Source organism: Alexandromys fortis, unplaced genomic scaffold (genome assembly GCF_014885135.2).
Source record: "Alexandromys fortis isolate MF-2015 unplaced genomic scaffold, M_Fortis_MF-2015_v1.1 scaffold_50, whole genome shotgun sequence".
Lineage (NCBI taxonomy): Eukaryota > Metazoa > Chordata > Mammalia > Rodentia > Cricetidae > Alexandromys > Alexandromys fortis.
Genome location: NW_026067932.1, coordinates 3074261 through 3097096, shown reverse-complemented (window position 1 = coordinate 3097096; position 22836 = coordinate 3074261). Strand labels below are relative to the sequence as shown.

The 22836-nt window shown below is 42.7% G+C and overlaps 1 protein-coding gene across 5 annotated transcripts in view; it reads left to right on the top strand.

Annotated features, from left to right (window-relative positions):
* Nr2c1 (nuclear receptor subfamily 2 group C member 1) overlaps positions 1-20121 on the top strand; it is a 49119-nt gene extending 28998 nt beyond the window's left edge. For 2 of the 5 annotated variants that reach the window (XM_050145634.1, XM_050145638.1), the window contains 5 exons: positions 2889-3010; positions 11534-11673; positions 12885-13022; positions 15603-15708; positions 18145-20121. In XM_050145634.1, the coding sequence (XP_050001591.1) occupies positions 2889-3010; positions 11534-11673; positions 12885-13022; positions 15603-15708; positions 18145-18319 (681 nt within the window). In that variant the 3' untranslated portion in view covers positions 18320-20121. Of the gene's footprint in view, positions 1-2888; positions 3011-11533; positions 11674-12864; positions 13023-15602; positions 15709-18144 lie in introns of those variants that run through there. The other 3 variants (XR_007592378.1, XM_050145635.1, XM_050145636.1) reach the window with 3 other exon arrangements.
* Positions 20122-22836: the final 2715 nt, after the last annotated feature.

Here is a 22836-nt window from a genome sequence, read left to right as displayed (position 1 = left end):
TTTGAGTTTCTCTACATTTAATTTGATGTTAGTTGTTGGCTTGCTGTAAATTGTCTTATTATGTTTAGGTGTGTCCCTTGTATCCCCGATCTCTCCAGGACTTTTTATCATGAAGGGATGTTGGATTTTGTCAGAGACTTTCTTGGCATCTAATGAGATGATCATGTGTATTTTTTCTTTCCATTTGTTTATATTGTAGATTACATTTGCTGATTTTTTTATATTGATCCATCCCTGCATCTCTGGGATGAAGCCTACTTGATTATGGTGGATGATCTTTTTGATGGGTTCTTGGATTTGGTTTGCCAGTATTTTATTGAGTATTTTTGCATCATGTTTATAAGGGAAATTGGTCTGTTACTCTCTTTCTTTGCTGTGTTTTTATGTGGTTTGTGTATCAGTATAACTATGGCCTCATAAAATGAATTTGGCAAGGTTTCTTCTGTTTCTATTTTGTGAAATAATTTGAGGAGCATTATCATTAACTCTTCATTAACTCTTCTTCGAAAGTCTGGTAGAAATTCTGTGCTAAAATTGTCTGGTTCTGTAGACTTTAATTAACTACTTCTATTTCATTAGGGGTTATGGGTTAAATTATCTGATCTTGATTTAACTTTAACTTTTGTGGGGTTTTCTTTTAGTAAAAATTATAATGTGTATGTGTATGGGTGTTTTTCCTGCATGGATGCCTGGAGCACTTGTGTGCAGTGCCCCTGTAGGCTAGGAGAGGTGTCGGATCTGAGAGTGCAGTTACAGACACTGGTAGCCATTATGTGGTTACTGGGGAATCGAACCTGGGTCCTCTGGAAGAGCTGCCAGTGCTCTTAACAACTGAGCCATCTCTCCAGCCCTTGTTTTTTTACATTTTACCTGACATTTATAGAAAACTGTTATATCTTATCGATGAAAACTCTGTGATCTGTTTGGTATTGTAGATACTTTTGAGAATCTTATCAAAGCTATTAGTTCCCTAGAAAAATATTATTTGGATGTGGAAAGATAGCCCAATTGGTAAAGCCTTGTAAGCACATGGGCCTGAGTTTAAATCCCAGGACCTATGTTTAAAAAAAAAAAAAAAAAAAAAAGTAAAACAGGTGTCAGCTGCGGTACCACATGTTTGTAACCCCAGCTTTGTGGACACAGATGGTCTTCCCCGGGGCTCCCTTGCCAGTCAGCCTACATGAGCCCCAGGCCAGTGAAAGGCTCTTTCTAGTGTGATGTGTGAGGGATGAGGTCGTCCTCTGGCTTGCCCTCGCACTCTCACACGTGTGCCTGCACACACAGGAACACACACACAGTGAAAGAGAAACACACACGGAGCAGCTGAGACCCCACCCTTCCCACATCAGCTGCTGGTCACTGTCTGGAGTCCTGCGCTTCCCGTGGGTGTGGGTACCCAAGGCACGCTCTCCAGCAGAAACCGGATCATCCGTGTCTCATTTTGCTTTTTTTTTCCTACTTAGGTGTCTGTGAGGCTTTTTGTCTGTTTTGTTTTAGGGCAGACCTCTCTCTGGAGCCCAGACTGCTCCAGTCTGGGACTTGCTGCACAGACCAGGCTGGCCTCAGTTTCCAGCTTGTGGTCCTCTGGCCTCACCATCCCAAAAGCTGGGATTGCAGGTGTGCATTACCACACCTGGCCGGATTTTGTTTTTACTGTCGTCTCTGTTTTTCTTACTAATTTTAATATTTCTAAGATATTCTATAGTGGGCATCATTATTTTTTTTTCTGGTGATGGAGATCTGGGTTGTTGCTAGCATTTAATGCCACGGTTAGAAGCAGCGCTAAAGGGGGCGTTCTTACCTATGACTTTTGTGTGTCTGTATGGGCAAGTGTTTTTCTAGAATAGATTTAGGAATGAAGCCTGGGACCAGAACTGTGTCAGATTTTTCAGTTTTTTAGATTTGGGGGTAGCTATTGAGTTATTTGTAGTTGATCACTTGATCCAGAAATCCAAGATGTGCAAATGTCTAAAATATCAAGCATCCCCAAATGCTTCCGAGTTTAGGTTTTGGATTAGGGTTGTTCAGCCTTGCTGTAGGTCCCCCGATATAACTCATTTTTTCCATTTGGTAGATAACAGCCAGATTTCCTCTGGTTTTAGCCCTCCAGTTGCTGTGTGTACTCATTTCCAGGGTCCTCTCTGAGGTCACTGTTGGTTCAAAACAGGAAAGGCAGTTCTTACGTATGCACACAAGACTTCCAGAATGTTCCCAGAAGTGATTCGGTAGAGGATTCGTGTTCACTGTGGTCAGACACTTAACTCTCTAAAGTCAATTTGAATGTTACTTTTTTTACGGTCATTTATTTGTTCATAACAATCCAAACCAATAGTTTGTATTTCCTAACGACCCTTTAGGATAGGGTGATACTGCACAGACCTGCCTTTTGAAGACTTAAAGGACTCTCAGTGCTGAGCCCTGGTCCCCGTATGCTTTGTTTGCTTCCTCGAGGTCATAGCGGTGCCCAGTGTGGGAGTGTGCTCTCCTCAGTGGGCGCCAGCAGGCCTGCTTCACGCTCGCTCCTCTGCCCTCTTTGCCAGCGAAGCTACAGCCTAAACAAAGGACCCTTTAGTATACAGGGCTTTGGTAGAGAAAGGAGTGGGGGAGAAGAACACACTGATGTACCAAGAGAGTAACTTCATAAAGTAAACCAAATCATTCCATGGTTGACAGGCACTCAGTGAGAGTCTGTCTGTCTGTCTGTCCTTCTTCCAGGCACTGTTGTCATCCCCAGTGAGTCGAGTATTAGACTCTCAGTATTAGAGTTTTTAGGTGGAGATGTTGGATTCCTCTGTGATGTGTTATATTTATATTCAAGTTTTTCAAAGAACTGATGATTTGGAACTTGAAGTCATAAGATGACTCACCTACATCCCTGTTCACGCTAGCTCACCATGCCTTCTCCTATGCCCGAGTACCTGAATGTGCACTACATTGGGGAGTCGGCCTCCAGACTGCTGTTCTTATCGATGCACTGGGCACTTTCCATTCCTTCTTTCCAGGCACTAGGGTGAGTGTTTTGAAGTCCTTGAATATAAATGTGATTTTTGTGGCACACGTTTGTTTAAACAAGAAGTTTATTTGGGGAGGATTTGTACTACAGTAGAAAAGAAGGTCTGCCGTTCTATTTATGTGATACTCCATGATGGCTAACTACTTTTTCTCCATTGCTTTTTGTGTGGAAGAGTAGCCATGTTGTATAGTTTGAGCACGTTAATAATCTGGGTAAGAGGAGAGTACAAATTGTGGCCAGCACCAGCAATAGCCATCTTTGATAAACACAGTGGTAGGCCCAGTGGCTGAGAACACTGTCTGCTCTTGCAGAAAACTCAGGTTCTGTTCCCAGCACTCACCTAGTGGATCACAGCCTTTTTAACTCCAGTTCCAGTGGACCTAATACCCTCTTTCTGATTTTCCTGTTGGCACCAGGCATGCACATGGTACACAGACAGACATGCAGGCAAAATATGCATGCACACATTTTTTTTTAAGATAGGAATGTGCTATGAGCTCCATACGCCAACGGTAGCTATGAAATTATAAAACACTGTAGATTTTTTTGGTGTATGTTATTTATTTATTGTTCTTTGATGATGTGACCTTTAAGTGGACTTTGTAGATGGCCCTGTCATGTGCAGTGTCAAAAGGCTGGATGCTCCTGTTAGATTGTAGATATAGGAGCCGCCGGCAGGCTGCTTTCCCGCTCAGCTCCCACATGGCTAGCTTTATACCAGAGAATAACAACACACAAATTGTATTCTTTTAAACACTGCTTGGCCCATTAGTTTCAGCCTCTTACTGGCTAATTCTCACATCTTGCTTAACCCATTTCTATTAATATGTGTAGCACCACCAGATGGTGGCTTACTGGGAAAGATTCAGCATGTCTGACCTGGTGGCTCGCTCCGTGACATCTTCCTCACTGCCTTCTTCCTCCCAGCATTCTCATCTGTCTACTCCACCCACCTAAGGGCTGGCCTATCAAAAAGCCAAGGCAGTTTCTTTATTAACCAATGAAAGTAACACATAGACAGGTGACCCTCCTCCATCATTGGATGGTTGTCCCCTGCAATGTTGTTTCAGTATTCATCCAGGCATGTCCCTAGGGAACTGTATTTGCCTACATGTTTAAAATGAGAGGTGATTGTTTCCCAGTCATCTAGATCCCTCTCCCAACCTCGGAAGACTATTTTAGAAATGTGTGCATTCAGATGAAATGGGAAGTGACCTACTCCAAAAAATCAGAGCCGTGCAGAAGTTTGCTGACCTTCCTTTGAATACCTGGCCCGTGACAGGAAGAGAGCCAAGCCTTTACTCAGCTGGCTTTGGTTTACTCTCGGAGCCCTCCCTGTTCAGTCGGATTCGTTTGTTTCCCATTTGACAGATGGAGATAACGACCCCTTCCTATCATTACAGAGTGCTTTGACTATAACTAAAAGACACGTGAGCCCTGCACCCACAGGACACAGTTGATACTATGATTTGGTTACGCGCTCCTCAGGGAGCTGTGAGATATAGAGCAGAGGTTATATTAGCGTCTGTAAACTCGGAATGAGCCTTCCCTTTATCTCAGGATAATAGTCAGCTTTTAGTTATTTTCCAAAAATTTTTCTAAGAAGAAACTTTAAGGAGCTGGAGAGATGGCTCATAGGTTAAGAGCACCAGCTGCTCTTCCGGAGGTCTGGAGCTCAATTTCCAGCAACCACAAGGTGACTCACAACCATCTATATAATGAGATCTGGTGCCCTTTTCTGACATGCAGGCTTACATAATATATTTCTTTAAAAAGAAAGGGCATTAAAATATGGTATGAAAACATTAGCATGCTGATGTTTTATGAATTGTTAGGCATTGAGTTCCATTTAGTCCAGAAAAGCAATCTCGATTCCCACCCCACCCACCTTCCCATAATAAACTATTCATTATTTTAATAAAAGAAGAGAACTAGAGATATAAGCCGAACTCTTTCCATTAGTCACACTGCCATTGTTTTTAAGCACTTCTGTTGAATGCGCTCATCCATGGAAACAGCGGAGATGCTGCACACACCAAGCGGAGCCTGAGGTTTCTGCTTACAGAATAATTAATGTGACAGTGGCGGCACTTGTCTCTGTGATCTGTGTTGGAAATCAGTTTCTGTGCAGCAGCCACAGGACTTAATTAGAATAGCTGCCGAGCTAACAATCCCGGCCATTAGCTGCTACACAAACTCTTACTTCTTGTCTCTGCCTAGATAATCTTTAAATCCTTTTTATGAGTTGACTTAATCAGATAAGAGCTGGATGCTAATGGGAAGCTCTGTTATGTGGAGATAAAGGCGGTCTAAGCCTGACTTGGGAGTGTGTGTGCTGGGTTTTTCTGGCTGGATACTCCGCAGAGCTCTGAATTTTCAGCAGGACAGAGACAACAGCAGCAGGCAGGTTGTTTACTCAATGGCTTGGTGGGTGGGGATTTTGTTAGTATCATTTGTATTTTGAAAAGCCTCTATATTTAATAGAAATGTTGATTTTCTGTTTAAGATCTGTAGTTTAATTCGTAGGAAATTCGTTCAGTTTGGTTTAGGCAAATGATTCACAGTTCCAGCACATTAAGAAGTTGGGTAACCTGGGGTGACAGGTAACACGTTGGGTGTATGTATGTGGATGTCAAATGGTTGGGTTGTCCTCAGGCATAGGTGACTTGGCCAATGTAATGCTTTTGTTGTTAAGAATACTTGTAGGGCTTTCTGGGATCTGGATGGATCATTTAAACGCATTTTCTGTCCATTTCTTTTGCTTTGCAGAAGGAAGACATTTTGAAAATAGGTACTACGAGGCTACTGTAATAGTCATTTATTTCCTAACAGAAGTATTCTGATAGCAAGCATGCCCATGGTTCAGAGTCTTGCTGTGATTCCAGGATAGCCTCACACTCACCAGGTAGCTCAGGTTGGCCTTGAACTCTTGCTCTTTTTGTGTCCAAATGCTGGGATTACAGCCACGTATCCATCCATCTTTAGCTGGAATTTTGTTTTGAATAAACTTGGATGTCCTTCTGTAATTGGTTTCTACAGGTGACCCCTGTAACCTCTTTTCTGGCAGTAACTAATTGAGCAGTTTACTCTCCGTTGCCCTTCTTGGCCTCCTCTTTCTTCTGTTCTCATCCTCTGCACTGAATCTAAGCTGTTGTCTGAGCCTTCCCAATATGGCCATGGAGTTTTCAATACAAAGGGTAGCACAGACAGACCAACGCCAATATTCTTTCCAGTTAAGTTTGCTTTCATGTGTTTGCCATTTGTCCTAGTGACTTTTCTGTTTCCGGGACCAAGTCAACAAATAGAAGACAAAATTTTGGGCATGTTATGGCTTAGAGGGCTAGAGAGTCCATGAACATCGTGGCAGGAAGCATGTCACCTGACAGGCAGGTGTGGTGCTGGAGCTGTATCAGAGAACTTACATCCTGAACCTCAACCAGGAGTCAGAGAGAATGGGTATGGCTTGGGTCTTTTGAAATTTCAAAGCCCACCCCCCTGTGACACACGTCCTCTTAACAAGGCCACACATCCCAGTCCTTCCCAACCAGTTCTACTAATTGGGACCAAGTATTCACACATATGAGCCTGGGGGGGGGGGCTTTCTCATTCAACCCTCCACACTGTTTACCTACTTTGGTTAGCTATTTTCTTTTTAAAACTTCATAGTCAGAGGTTAAGATGAAGACTGGTTTGCTTTTAAGTTTTCTTCACTCCTAAAGTAACCCTAAGTATAGAACCATAAAATAAAACCTCTCCAGAAGTAACTAATCCTGTTGTTCGGTGTCCTGCCAGCTCTTTTCGTGCTGTGCTATTAAACCATCCAAACACTTTCACCTAGTGGCACAGCCTGTTCCTTCTCTCGAGTGTCACATCACACTGTCAAACTTTCTGTGCCACGTGTATAGATTCCCCTTTTTCCTAATGACTGCCTCATTTGTGGAAGTATTACAGCTTACATACTCATCTCTATGGGCAGACATATGAGCTGTTGCCAGCTTTCATATTCTATCCAGTGCTACCAAGCAGTTTGTCAAGATGCATTACGATTTCCATAAAATAGGTTGCTAGGTCTATGAGGCATGCACGTTTGCTCTGATGTCGTTAGGAACTGTTCCCCGAAGGCACTGACGAGTCCCACTTGCGGCAGCAGTGGACAAATGGGCTTCTCTCCTCACTGTTGATTGGGAGTCTCACTGTTGCTGACAACCGAGCAGAATGGCTTCTTATTTTCCTTGATTTTTACCTGAGATGGCTTTCTCTTCATTATCTTCTGTGTGAAGGTTTATACATACCGCTTTTCTTTGCATTTGAACTTCACTTTCAAGTTTATTCCATAGCCAGTTTCTTTTGATGGTAGGTTATCCTTCCCAAATACTGAAATAAAATCATGAGGGAAAACTCTGTAAACTCTTGGTTTTGCTTTTTTGTTTGTTTGTTTGTTTGTTTGTTGCTTTTGAGGCAGCACCTCAGACTATAGTACAGACTAGCTGGGAACCCATTATGCAGGTCAAACTGACCTCCTACACAATCCCCCTGCCTCAGTCTCCCCTGTGCTCTGTGTATAGACATGCACTGCCATGTCTAGCTACTTTGTAAACTCTTAGATGGCAATGTTAGCCTTTGTGTCTTTTTACTGTCTTCTTTCTGTTTATGTGTTCTTGTGACCTGAGTGCACTGATGTGCACCAAGTTGCATGTTTTATTTTGTGTTTGGGGGATGGGATGCGCATGGCACAGCACACATGTGAATGTCACGGACAACTTGCAGTAGTGAGTTCTCTCCTTCTACCATGTGAGTCCTGGGGATAGCCAGGTAGTTGGGCTTGATGACAAGCACTTTTACCTGTGGGCCATCTCACTGACACCCTGTGGCATTCTTCTTTTTTCTCTCTTCATTCCGTTACAAATGTTTCCAGTAATATATATTCTTACAACCAGCAATTGTTCCGGGGCTGGAATTCTTTTGCCCCTAAAAAAATCAGGTAAGAATTTTCATACACACACACACACACACACACACACACACACACACACACACAGAGAGAGAGAGAGAGAGAGAGAGAGAGAGAGAGAGAGAGAGAGAGAGAGAGAGAGAGAGATATCCGTGGCTGTCAGCGCAAAGGTGGGGGAATGGCTAGTGCACATCTGGTGAACTCCTTAGTGGAGAAAGTTGGTTAAGAAAGGAATTAAGCCAGTACTGGTGGCATGGCCAATAGGATTTGCTGATGGAGCCAGAGACAGGAAGATCTAGAATTGAGGCCATCCTGGACTATACTTTAAAGCCAGGCAGTGGTGGGCACACATATTTAATCCCAGCACTCGGGAAGCAGAGACAGGTGGATCTCTGTGAGTTTGAGACAAGCCTGGTGTACAAGAGCTAGTTCCAGGACAGCTAGGGCTGTAACATAAAGAAATCCTGTCTTGAAAAAAGAAAGACAAAAAGAAAGGAATTAAATCATCAGGAAATTCTAGAGGGGAAGGTTAGTGTGCTACACTATACTCTTAGGTGATTAGTAGAAGAGCTAAAAGGGTTATTTTTAGTAAAATCATGAATAGAGCTCGAGAGGAAAACTCAAGCTATAAATTTCCTGAACCAAAATCATCAGTAAACTGAGGTGAAGGTGAGCGGAAGGAGTTAAGAATCTTTCAAGTGAGGTAAATCCAGAGCAGCAGGTTGGGCAGGTAGGAATTCTGTGTCCTTGGAGATCTGTGAATATCTTAAGTGGGATGCTCTCTCCTGACCCTAAGCAGTGACCAGATGCCTGCTGATAAAGATAACTGCAGGAAGGCAGATCTCTGTGCTTACCTAGGAGAGAGGAACGGAGGCCTGGCAGTTTTCACACGTAGTCCAAAGGCATAGGAAACAGTTCTGAACTGGGAATTAATTCCCAAATATGTAACAGAAAGGGAGTCAGCTACATTGAAAATCTACCGCAAAAGACAGCCACTTTATTCACAAAGCATTAACACCAAAATTTCATTGAATCTTGATTTCACCTTTACCAAGGCCCTTGGGTCTGATAGTCGCCCGTGAAGAGATGGCTGCGCAATTCTGTATAACGTTGTGACTTGTAGCAGCAGCACATCCTTACTGACTTGAATCTCTTTGCAGAAAAGAAAGAAATCCTACAATTTAATTATCTTATAATAAAATATATAGGTGTTCTTGAAGATTTTTTTTTTTTTTTGTAAAATGTCCCAACTTCTCAAACTGACTCTTTTTGTTTCATTTTATTTTTCAAGACAGGGATTCTCTGGGTAGCCCTGGCTATCTTGGAACTCACTCTGTAGATCAAACCAGCCTCAAACCTGCCTCTGTCTCCCCAGTGCTGGCATTAAAGGTGTGCGCCGCCACAGCCCAGCCTCTATTAAGCCTACAGTCCAGCTGACTTCTGTCTGTTCTATATCCTCAAAGATTAGAAAACAAACAAACAAACAAAAAAGCCCAGATTTTCTTGTATACATCATGTACTTTGAAGTACATGTTCACTGTGATACAGAAATACATGAGAGAACAGTTACCTTTGGGTAGTGTGGAAACTAGGAAACACACATAAACCTGGGTGCAAGGTTAAGTAAACACCCAAAGGAACTAGAGAGAGAGATGTTATAAGAGGGCATTTATCCAAAGAAACGAGCTGTGCACCAGATATCATGGTGCATGCCTGTAATGCTAGCACGAGGCAGGCTGAGACAAGAGGACCATGCATTCCAAACCATCCGTGGTGTCACAGTGAACCTCTGCCTCAAACAAATATATAACTGCAACTCCTGAGCCTGGAGATGCATCTCATGGCTCTGGGGTCTGAAGCACAATTAATAAAAACTCAGAGAGCAGTTGGGGTTCAATCTGAATATCTGAGAAGCAAAACGGTCAGCCACTAGCTGAAATGGTGATCCTGCCTCCAGGAATCTCAGAATGAGACTGTGTCCGAGAGCTGTCTCCTCCCTTTTTATATTCCTCTCTAGTGCTGGGATTAAAGGTGTGCACCACTTCTCTCTGGTTTCTATGGCAAACTAGTGTGGCTACTGGGATTAAAGCTGTGTATTATCATTGTGATTGTTTTACTTGTCTAATCCTCAGGCAAGCTTTATTTATTAAAATACAAATGAAATGCCACTACAGGGGTCACCCTCAGCTGCACCAAAATAAAAAATAAAAGCTCTGATCTAGCCCTTAAAGAATGAGTGAGCTTGTTAACTAGAGCACCCAGTAGAAGAAAGAACATTCAGAGAAGATGGCCGCGTTTAGAAAGGCATCCAACACCATTGAACACTGAATGTTGCCTTCTTGGCTCATTACTTTTCTCATTGCTAAGACAGCTTAAGGAGGAAAGGTTTAATTTTGACTCATCTGTTTAAGAAACGATTTTATCCATCATGAAGAGGGTTGTGGTGACAGCTGACAGTGGGCGTTAACCACCACACTGCTGTTTCAGGCTTGCTCGTGTTCTCCTTATTGCTGCAGTACTTGCTCTCTATGTCTCTGGACTTCTGAGATAGTACGTCAGGTAGCCTAGGCTTGCCTCCAACCACTAATGGCCTTGAACCCCTGAGCCTCCTGCCTCCACTTCTTGACTGCTGGAATTGCAAGCTTATCCCGACATTTTTGTCTTTAAAAAATATCTCCTGGAGCTGGAGGTATGTCTAAGTGTCTGCAAGTACTTCCTGCTCCTGCAGAGGACTTGAGTTTGAATCCTAACATCCACAGCAGGCTCCAGTTAGCTTGTGACACCAGCTGCAGAGGATCTCGTGCTCTTTTCTGGCCTCTGAGGACAGGTACATGAACATGTGTGCGTGGACGCACACACACACAGGGCATATACAGGTAGCCACATACACATGCATTTAAATTTTTTTTTTAATTTTCTTCCAGTTATTGAATGGCATTGCCTCAGAGTCCTCTCCCCTGACCCTCCTGTTTTCTTACATGTTATCTTCATACTTGTGGGATTTTAATTGTTTGAAATTAACTGTGTATATAGTCAGATGCATATGTTTATCTAACACTTATATAAAATATCTAAAGTTTCATATTTGTACAACCCTTCTCTTTCATAGGCAGACCTAATCCACTATGTCAGCTCTCACTCCACCAGTACCTGGCATATCATGGCCTGTTTATTTGAAATTTTTGCAGTGTATTTTTATTGGCAGTTACTTCATAGAAATTGTGTGTGTCTAAGGAGAGCACTGGGTCATTTCCACACTCACACAGTGTGTTACGGCGACCTCAGGGTAATTGACACGTCTGTTACCTGTATTGGAAAGATGAGAATACTCTCTACTAACCTGTTTTAAATCTTGCTGTAGCTGGTCTTATAAACTGGCTGAGCGATAGTGAGCTAGCTGAGATTTAGATTTAGGGCCCTCTTTGTGGACTTCTGCCAACTGTACAGAGCACAGAATTCTCGGTGTGTGCCTGTGGGTCTTTTGGAATAGTTGTAAATTGGTGGTTTTAGTGCATCGATCCGTTGGGAAGTTTATATCTGATGTATGCCTTTGTTTCTCTTTCTACCAGGCAAGAAAACAGTATATCTTTGGTAAAAGCATATTGGAACGAACTCTTCACTCTCGGTCTTGCACAGTGCTGGCAAGTGATGAATGTAGCAACTATATTAGCAACGTTTGTCAATTGTCTTCACAGCAGCCTTCAGCAAGGTAAAAACCAACTTACTGATTCTGCTCTCAAGGTTAGCGGGGGAGTCATCTGCTCTACAAAAGGTTAGGGCCAAAGTTAAATAGCCTGATGACTGTATAGATATTTTACCTTTTTACTCCGGGTAATCTTAACATTTTGACAAATTCATTGATCATTCAAAATATATTTAAACTGGGTGGTAGTGGCTTCCGCCTTTAATCCTAACTCTTGTGAGGCAGAGGCAGGCAGATCTCTATGAGTCTGAGGCCAGCCTGGTCTACAGAGTGAGTTCCAGGACAGGCTCCAAAGCTACACAGAGGAACTCTGTCATATGTGTGTGTGTGTGTAGACTCACATGATCACGTAACAGAGGAACTCTGTCGTATGTGTGTGTGTGTGTAGACTCACATGATCACGTATATACACATGCACATGCATACACACACACACATATTTAGAAAGAGAGAGAGAGAGAAACATGAAGACTTGTGTATTTAAGTCTGAAAGGCTTAGTAGTCAGGTTTTTGTTTCTAAAATATAATACCTAAGACGAAGTCCCATAAACACTCAGATGCCTTCCTCACGTATCCCTTTTAGATATGTTAAAATGGTGGAAAACCTTATTTTTCTCAACTTTTCTTTGCTCTTAGCAATGTGTTTTGCTCAATTTTTGTTTTTATTATACTAAAGTTTCTAATTTTTTAAAACTGAAAATGGTTTTCCTCATTATTTTTCCAAATGATAGAAGCTTAAATAAAACCTTGTTATAAACATTTGAGTCTTTTGTACTTTGGTTTTGTTGTTGTTATTCTTTGTTTCTTTTGAGGTGTGCTCTCAAAAATCTAAGTATGAAAGGATGGCCTTGAACTCCTGACCACCTGCCTCTGCCACCACTCCAGGTCTTCAGATCTAAGGCTTCCCAAAGGCTAGATAAGCACCCTGCCAGGCGAGCTCCACCCCTGCCCCTTGGACTTGGTCATTTTTTTCAGATGGATGCTCTACTTCTGAAGGAGTATCTGAAGGGGAAACTCTTGAGTTTCAGGTTTTACTCCATTTTTCTTGAATAAGCAATACCAGAAGGCGATTTGTTACCTTGCGCTCTGTGTAGAGGTTCGAATTCTAAGCGTTTAGAAATTGATTATTCAATACTGGAGGGAAGTGAGACTGGAAATGCATGAAAACGGCCAACCATTTTCCATGACAATTAGCAGTGTGTGTTTGTGTTTTAAAGACAAAATGTCACCGGAACGGAGGAAGTCGTTGATGGAGCACATCTTCAAGTTGCAGGAATTCTGTAACAGCATGGTGAAACTCTGCATCGATGGCTATGAGTACGCCTACCTGAAGGCCATAGTCCTCTTCAGTCCAGGTACAGAGGTCCCTCTTCCGTGTCTACAGCGTGGCCGAACTCTGCATCGATGGCTATGAGTCTGCCTACCTGAAGGCCATATAGAAACATGTCTTCTGTTGTTTTGTTTATCATTTATTCAGTCATTTTTGTACTTTTCAGATAGGGTCTTGGGCATGTAGCCCTGGTGAGGCTAATATTGCCTGTATAGCCCAGGCTTGACTTGAACTCTTGGCAGTCCTTCTGTCTCAGATACCCAAGTACTGGATTGCAGATCTACACCGCCATGCCCAGGACATTTGTGTCTCATTGAAGTATTTGATGATGTACAGAAATTGGAGCCCTCACCCGCTGCAGATAGGAGTGTAAAATGGGGCAGTTGCCTGCGACAGGAGTTCAGCACTTCCTCAGAACATTAAACATGAGGAGGTTGGGAAAATTGTTCGGTGGATAGGATAAAGTACCTGTCATGCAAACACAAAGACTCTAGTTTGAATCCTCAGAGCCGATATAAAAAGCCAGACTGGCTTGTGCCTGTAATCCTAGCACTAGCACTACTAGGAATAGGCAGATACCTCATGCTCATTGGCCATCCAGCCCGGCCAGTCGATAAGCTCAGTAAGAGACCGTGTCTCCAAACATAGAGGCAGAGAGCAAAGACACCTGATGGCTCCCTCTGCCCCCCCCACACGAACACACCTCTAATAACAAGTACATATGCTGCACGCGTGTACGCACGCACACACACAAAGTTAGGCGTTTATTCAATTCCGATTGACCCCCAAATACAAAAGTGTATATGTACACAAAAATATCAACATGAATGTTCATGTTGGTACTAGTCACAGTAGGCAAAAACGGACACTTGTAATTGTCCATCTAAAACTGAGTGAAGCCGGCCCTGATGGGATACGCCCTTAATCTAAGTACTCGGTAGGTAGAAGCAAGATGATTAGGATAACTTTCTCTCCCCAGAAATGCACTGTGGCATGCATTCCTGTACACACACACACACACACACATGTAATGAGAATGTAAAGACAGATGGGTGTATGTGTATATAATATGTGCATCCATGAGCTGCCATCAGCATGAAGAGTTTGGCATATGCTATGACGGGATGCACCCTGGAAACATGCCTAAGTGAAAGACGCCACTCCTGCAGGCACACACAGTTATTTGACTCCACTTATGGGAAATAATCCCGTCCAGGCGGACATGGAGCAGAATGTAAATTAGTTGTTTGTAGAGTTGGGGTGTGGGGAGATGGGGAGTGATTGCTCCTAGTTGAGGGTTACTTTGGAATCATAAAAACATCCCATAATTGCATCGTGGCAATACTATAAAACTCTGAATATACTAAAATCATTTCATTTTTGTGCTCTAAATCTGATTTTAAGGATATTAGACATTTGCCTGGAAAATCAGTAGAACACATGGGCCTGCATTATTTGAATTCGTAGATTTATCTTGTTGAGCATTATTAAAGCCAGAATGCAAGACAATTATTGCTGTGTCTGGGGTTTGCTGCACTCTCGGGACCTATGAAAGCTGCAGACATGTAGGAAGATGGGCCTTTTGCTTTCCTGCGGTGTCTAGTTTACAGACAGTAAAGTGGCCTCCAGGTTGCTAGTTTGCGAGTAGGAGGAATCAGCAGTCCTTTGAGGGTCTGTGCTTTCTCTTCGATGGGTGTCCTGCTCCTGCGTGTCCTAATAAAACTGTCCGGGGGGCGGGGGGGGGGGGGACCTGCTTCTCCCTTCAGCTTTGTGAATCGGGTGTTAAAACGTCTGTACCGTTTAGTGCTTCACATGAGGTCGGGCCTGGGGCTCAGTGCGGAGTGCAGGCTGAGTGCTTCCTAGGGGCTGATAAGATGTACCTCCGCTTTCGCTCATTTCATTTTTTCTGTTTGTGGTGCTGGAACCCAGCATAGGACTTTACAGGACAGGAAATAGCTCTGCCACTGTGCCACACATCAAGCCCGCACGTGTCTCCATTCCAGCACAACCAGTTAGCCAATTTTGTTTCCTTTAGGTAAAACTGAAACTTAGCTATAAATTGATGGAGCTCTTTAACTACTTCTATTTTGTGAAATATGACTATCAAAATGTTTTGTAGATTATTTCGTGTTCCTGCATTATGATTTTTCTGACAGAGATAAAAGTGCTAATAACTCATAATTTCTTAAATACTTCTAAACATGGCCATATCTGTTGGGCTCCTTGACAAATACAACCTGCAGATATTTTGTGGATTAAAGTTGTTTTTAAATTTAATCCTTTAATTTTAGCCCCTTTGGTCATTTTCTGTTGTTAAAAGTGAAATGATAAAAAAAAAAAAACAATAAAAATTCCACTACTTTGGAGAGAAAAACATATTGGTAACACACAGTGGTCTGGTTTTTATTAGATGTTAATGGTTACCACTGGCTACATACGGTCTTGATGGTGTGTTCAGTAATTACTTCTAGAAGGAAGGAACAAAGCATTGTATATGGGGCTTCTGTTTCAAGAACTGTCTGCTCCTCCATCCTGTGTCACCACATCCCATGAATTATTAGATGAGCATTCAGAACTTGGGTAACTCTGTTCTTTTATGTCTTAGATCATCCAGGCCTGGAGAACATGGAGCTGATTGAAAAATTTCAAGAAAAGGCTTATGTGGAATTCCAGGACTATATCACCAGGACATATCCAGATGACACCTACAGGTACCTCTAGGCTCAAACTACTTAATGCCATACGCTTAAAGGATTTGTGTTTGTTTTGAGATAGGGTCTCACGTAGCTCACTGGCCTTGAATTTACCCAAAGTAGCCAAGGATAGTCTTTAACCACAATTTCCCGGCCCCTGCCTCCACGTTGCTGGGATTACACATAGGCATGCAACACCACGCCTTGCCTAAAAGCTTTTTAGTGAATCTGTTCTATACTATTTTGCATGTAAGAGTAATGAAATGTTTTAGTCAGCCACTTTGAAGTGGCTGATGCTATTGAAGGCCATAATGAGGCTGTCTCTGCAGCTTAGTGTTGGAGTACTTCCTCAGTGTGTGTAAGCTCCTGGGGGTAATTCCCAGCTCTAGGAAAAGAGGAAACGAAGGGTGTTCCAGAGCTTAGCAGAAGCACAAGTATGGCAAGGCCCTTTGATCCCGGGCACAGAGGGGACAAACCAGCTGTTACCAGGCCTCACATGCAATAGCTAATGAGTTCTCATTTTAAATCAGTGGTTCGAGAGAGAGTGGGGGTTGAACAGCCCTTCTGGGGTGTTGCCTAAGACCACTGGAAAGCAGGTGTTTACATTATGATTCACAACAGTAGCCAAAGTACAGCTATGAAGTAACAGTGAAAATAATCTGATGGCTGGGGTGGGGGGTCACCACAACATGAGGAACTGTATTACAGGGTCACCACAGCATGAGGAACTGTGTTACACGGTCACAGCATGAGGAACTGTATCACAGCGTCAGGAACTGTATTACAGGGTCACAGCGTTAGGAACTGTATCACAGGGTCACAATGTTAGGAACTGTATTACAGGGTCACAGCGTTAGGAACTGTATTACAGGGTCACAGCGTTAGGAACTGTATTACAGGGTCACAGCGTTAGGAAGGTCGAGAAACACTGCTTTAAATAGAGAGGGTGAAGTACTGCCCAAAGACACAGTACCACCAGAGCCCAACTTTTCAAATGAAATAATTGTGTTAGTAAGAAGAGAGAAAAATGATAAATTAAAACACAAACTAATAGCTAATTCATTTTGAAATAGTTATGCTAATTTTTCCAAGTTACTTCTTGCCAGTGTTCCTTGGGGTGAGAGGGAACTCTCCTTTCTTATTTTTCTAGAAATAGACACCCATCTCAGGGGAAAGGACAGCAGCTCAGAACGATTGAGAATCCAGTTTTTGGATCCTAAGCATATGATACCACGCTTGCTGGGTTTAACGTGTGTGCTTCATTTTCCTCATGATAAGACCACCCACTTTTCAGAATTCTAGTAGGCTTCCTTATGCATAGTTTCAGATATTTGTGGTCAATCTCAGACCAAAAATACTAAATAAGGAATTCCAGGATTTATCCCCTCCGTCCGGCTCGCACGCTGTTGTAGTAGCAGATGAAATGGCACGCTCTCTCGTTTTGTGCCTCCTCCGAGCACACCGCCCCTCTACCTAGCATCTCCGTGCTGTACCGACTGCGTTCCTGATGTGTCTCATTCAGGGTTTGTTTTCAGGTGACCCTTGTCTTCCTTCCCTATGACCCAAAGCACAGAGTAAGGATGTGCCCTCGGGTTGTCTCCTTCCTACGTATTTAGAGATGTTGCCCATGAACAGCGCTTATCTGCCTCAGAGACACTTCCACACACACCAGCTGTCCTACCTTACAAACTTCCTCCTACACATAGAATTAGACAGAAGCCGCCATTCATCCTCACACCAGCGCTGTGGAAATGAGGGAGTGGCCTTCATAGAACAAGGGGCAGCTGGGTCACAATTTGAACCCAGTGGCTGTTTTTTATATCCAAGCTTTTTATAATAACAGGCATTGGTTGCCCGCTACTCCATTTCTAGCAGTGTGTGTCTGTTGTGTGTGTCTAGGGGTCTATATATGTCCTGTGTCGGTGTCTCTGTGATTGTGCCTCTGTGTGTGTCTTTCTGTGTGTGTCTCTCTTGTTGTTTGTGTCTTTGTCTCTGTGTATGTCTGTGCCTCTGTGTGTGTCTGTCTGTGTGTGTCTCTCTTGTTGTGTGTGTCTGTGTCTCTGTGTATGTCTGTGCCTCTGTGTGTGCATTTTCAAAAGAAAAAAAGTTATCAGCCCTTCCGTGCTCTAATAACATAAAACATTTTTCTTTAAAACAATGTTGTTAAAACTTCTAAAAACACTGTTGGGAATCTGTTCTTAAGTGAACCTGCCCCGTGGTTAGTGATTTAGTCTGTGGTCCCTGCAGCCACATGGGGACAGCATTGGAGGAGCAGTTCAGAGCCAGGCTTTCCTGTGGAGATTGCAGTCGTATGCAGGTGACTGTCATACCACTCTAAGCCTAGACAATCTAAACTTTTGGTCCTGAGTCTTTGAAAATTTGATCTTTATTGTTTGTGTGGGTGCTTTTCTCCCGAGTCCCCCACCTCTCACCTGGCTTCCCTCTTCCTCTCAGGCTGTCTCGACTACTTCTCAGACTTCCGGCTTTGAGACTGATGAACGCCACCATCACCGAAGAATTGTTCTTCAAGGGTCTCATTGGGAATGTCCGAATCGACAGTGTCATCCCGCACATTTTAAAAATGGAGCCTGCAGATTACAACTCCCAAATAATTGGTCACAGCCTCTGAAAGCCAACGGCACATTGCTATGAACTAAGTTTACTGTTCCTTCTTGGGACGCAAGACACCAAATCAAACTGTTGCTTCCAGGGCACCTGCGAATAGTAACTTCAGGAGTAACCAAAATTCAAAGTATTTTTCTTTTGGATTCCTTAAGAAGAATGTAAGTGACTAGGCAGGGGTCTGGAAGTAGTCTTCCTGCCTGCGCTGTGGGAATGCATAAGGAATGGTGTGAGTCTATTCTTGGTGAAGATGACACCCGAGACTGTCTCCTCCTGACCGCCTACGCTAAGCTTTCTCATTCTATTTTATAAAACAAATAAACTGGTCATTTCCCCCAGCTGTGTTCTCCTCCTGTTTAATTCCATTGAGCTGATACACTGTAAAGATGAGACACCTGGCAGGAGCTCCCGCCATCTTATTCCTCCAAAATGTAATCCTTTAGTTACCAGGTCAAAAGTTACTTTATGCCCAGTTATATAATGATAATTTTATAACTATGAGAAGTAAGAAATGAATATATATTTTTGGCTTTTATAAATATCCAGGTGTCCTTTAGCATTTAACACTCGTTGCTGGCAATGAGACATAAGCCATCTGTCATTTGGTTTTTAGTGTTGTATATTACCAGTTATGAGCACTTTTGTTTTCGCTGGTAGAAAAATTAGTTTTGAGGATAAGACAGGAATCCGGTTTTAAAATGTTGGGTTTCCTGTGTTCCAAACACAGTCGAGACCGAACCCAGGGTGTGTTTTATTTTAGAATGGGAATTAAAATGGTTGCTTTTCCGTCCCACAGAAAGCACTTGACCTCTTCAGAGTTGGGGGGTCCAGCTTTTCCATCCCACCCTGGCTTTTAGCCAGTTTTATTAGGTCATTTAAAAAGGCTCGCCCACTTTGTTAAGTCATGCACTTATTGTAGCCAGTATGCTTCCCAGGTGAGTTAAATAATTAAAGCAGCTGGTAATTCATGAAGGTAAAAGGATATTTGATGGATGTTGTTTTCCCCTGCTAAGGAGAGGAGGCACAACAGCTGGAGTCTCATGATTTGCTACAACAAGCAGTTTAGACTCCTCAGTCTTCCACATCGATATTGCACGCACTCAGTATCCCTTTATTCTGATTACATAATGAATTCCTTTGGGAAATCTACTCACCTGTTTGTTAATATTCTCTCTCCCCTCTTCTCTTCCCTCTCCCTCCCTCATCCCTCTCTGTTTTGGTTTTCTGAGTGAGACAGGATCTTGCCTCCCAGTCCAGACTGGACACAAGTTTGTAGTCATCTTCCTGCCTCCAGCTCCCTTTCGCTGGGATTACAGTCATGTTCGCATGCTGATATTTTATTTTGAAAACACAAATGTAGAGATTTTATTGCAACCAGAGTGCATTCTTTTTGTAAAGATTTTTGCTGAATTTTTCTATGGGGGGTGGATTTTAACAATAATTATAGCAACAAAAGTTTCAATGTCTACTCTTGCAAATTTTATCAGCTGACCACGAGGGCTTTATTCCCTGTGCAATTTTGTCAGCAGCTTTATTTATAAGAAGCTGCTGGGGGAAACTACATAAAGCATAAAATGCTCAATTAGAACATTTCCGTAGGGCGTGTCTAACCTGCAGCCTAACACATCTGTAGGTGACAGTGTCAAAATGTTGGATACCTGGTACCTTTGTCATCTCAGACAGTAAGCAAAGAATTCAGGAAAAAATGCTATAAGGCACTGTACTAATGGTTATGGTATTTCTTATATTTTTCCTGATTAAATTTGTAGTTATATTGGGGAGTGGTTTTGAAACTATATTAAAATGTGACTTGCATTTCTGTATCCTGTCAATGTATTTTTATTTCAGTGTTTGGATGTCTTCCGTGTCATAGGGCAGGGAAAGTATCGCAGTGGGAGAACTTGTGCCTAGTTTAGTATTTACAAGGTTCAGAGTTTGATCTCCAGCACTAGGAGGGAAAAAATCATGTAAGCATTTTAAGAGCAAAAACAATGGCCCAGCAAGATGGTTTAGTGGATCAAAGTACTTTCCATGAAAACCCAGCTCTTTGAGTTCAGTCTCTATCCTCTAAGCTACACACACACACACACACACACACACACACACACACACACTATGGCACATGCATGTCCCTACCCTACACACACATACACACACACACACACACACACACGTGCACATGAAAAGATAATAGCCTACATTGACGGGAATAAATACATAAAGGATGCAGAATATAATTTAACCAGTTTATTGTTACATATGTGTAAAAATACTTTTATATGTTTATGCACATATAAAAACTAGTGATCAAAAAAGCAAGACAATTAGGAATAATAAGTGTAGGTAATAGCTGCGGAGGTAGAAGGAAGGTGCAAACAGAAGGATATAGAAGGGAATTCACAACTGTTGGTAGTATTTCAATAATCAATTGCTTTGCAGTAAGCACTCCCCCACCCCCCAAACACCAGTTGAAATTTGCCTTTTCCCATGAACCTACAGTGTGAACAGAGGCTGTCAAGGACAGCCTGTCTCCATTCAGTCAGAATAGGATCCATGCAGAAGTCATGGACTTAAATCTGTGTGGTCACTCCTGTGCTGGGAAGTTGTTAGTGGCTGTGATCTGGGACTTGCAGTGAGACAGAAGCTAGGCCACGTCCATCATCCCTCTGTCCTTCTCCTCACAGCATAAGGGCTGCCTTCTGAGGGTAAGAGTCAACAGTGTCAGCTGGAAACCAATTTGCCTGTTCTTCCCTGCTGTGACTCTGCTGCATTCTGGTCATCACAGTTAGCCTTGGTGAGGAATATGTAAGGAACAACCACGGCTCAAGAACAAAATACAAATCACTAAAAAAAAAAACAAAACTCCTTTAACCCAACATCAATGTTCACCTTATGGTACATCCTCATATCTCTTTCTCCGTGTGTTTGGAGGGGGAGTGTTGGAACCCTGTGCACTGTTAGTGGGACAATTACATGGTGCAAGCATGGTGGAAAACTGATTCCTTTAAAACAAAATTACCATATGATCCAGAAGTCCCCTCTCTGGGTATATGTCCAAATGCTTAGGAAATCGGACCTCGGTATTTGCACACCCATGTTCATTGGGACATTGTTCACAATAGTCGAGAGATGAAAGCAACCCAACCTAAATTACCATGATAAAAGAGTGGATAGCAACAGTTGATACGTGTGTGAGATGGAATTTATTATTCAGCCTTTGAAAAAATAACAATATAAGGGTCAGGGAGATGGCTCCGTGGGTCACATGCTTCCTGCTCAAGCATGATTTGAGTTTGGATTTCCAGAACTCATACAATCAAAGTGTGATAGTGTGTGCATCTGTAACCCCAGTGCTGGGGGCGGGGCAGGGGGCGGGGATATAGACTGGGGGCGGGGCAGGGGGCGGGGATGGAGGGGACAGGGACAAGTTGATCTCCACCGCCCATTGCCTGCCAGGTTCAGGTTCAGAATTAGTGGAAGCCCTTGTCTCAGAAATGAGGGAGGCAGGACTGGAGCGATGACTGAAGAGTTAAGGGCACTGGCTGCTATGCAGCCGACCTGCATCAGCTTTCCAGCACCCACGTGGTGGCTCACAACAGTCTGGGATTGATGTGGCATGCCCCTCTGTAGGCTGTGGGTATGTCTTATTACCATTGGTTACTAAGCGGATTTGGCCAATAGCCAAGCAGAATATAGCTAGGTGGGAAAGCTAAACTGAAGACAGGGAAAAAGAAGAGTCTGAGAGATGCCAGCAGCCGCAGAGAAGCAAGATGTGAGGTAACAAGCGACAAGCCGAGAAACCCTGTCTCAAAAAACCAAAAAAACAAAACAAAAAAAACAAGCCACAAGCCTTGCAGTAAAATATAAAATAGAAATGGGTCATTTGAAAAGGAAGAGCTAGTTAGTAATAAGCCCGAGCCATCAGCCCAGCGATTATAATTAACATAAGCCTCTGAGTGTTTATTTGGGAACTGGTGGGTAGGAGAGAAACCCTACCCTACATGTAACTCCAGTTCCAGAGATCTGGATCCCTCTTTTGGCCTGTGAGGACACTGCACACATGTGTAGCATGTACATACATCCAGGAACTAGCATACATATAAACAATAGTTTAAAATAAGGTTAAGAGCATTGACTCTGCTTTCCGTGAGCATGGAACATCATCTCATCATCTGGTGCCTTCTTTGCTTTCTTTCCTCTTAACGTGTTCATTCTAGAGGTCTTTTTCACTAATGGGATGGTTTTCCCAATTCCTTTCTTAGCAAGTTTGTAATTGTGATAAAGAAAACCTACTGACTTTTGTATCTTAATTTTGTATCCTTCTTTTGCTGAAAGAATCTGTCTGATCTAAGAATTTCTTGTGGGATCTAGGATCTTTTAAGTGTTGGGTCATATCATCTACAAGTAGGGTGTTTTTGGTTTTTTTTTTGTTTTGTTTTTGGGTTTTCCCATTTGTATCTCTTTTTTTTTTTGATTGTTTCTTTAGCTAAGACTGAGCATCATATTGGATAAGCGCAGAGAGAG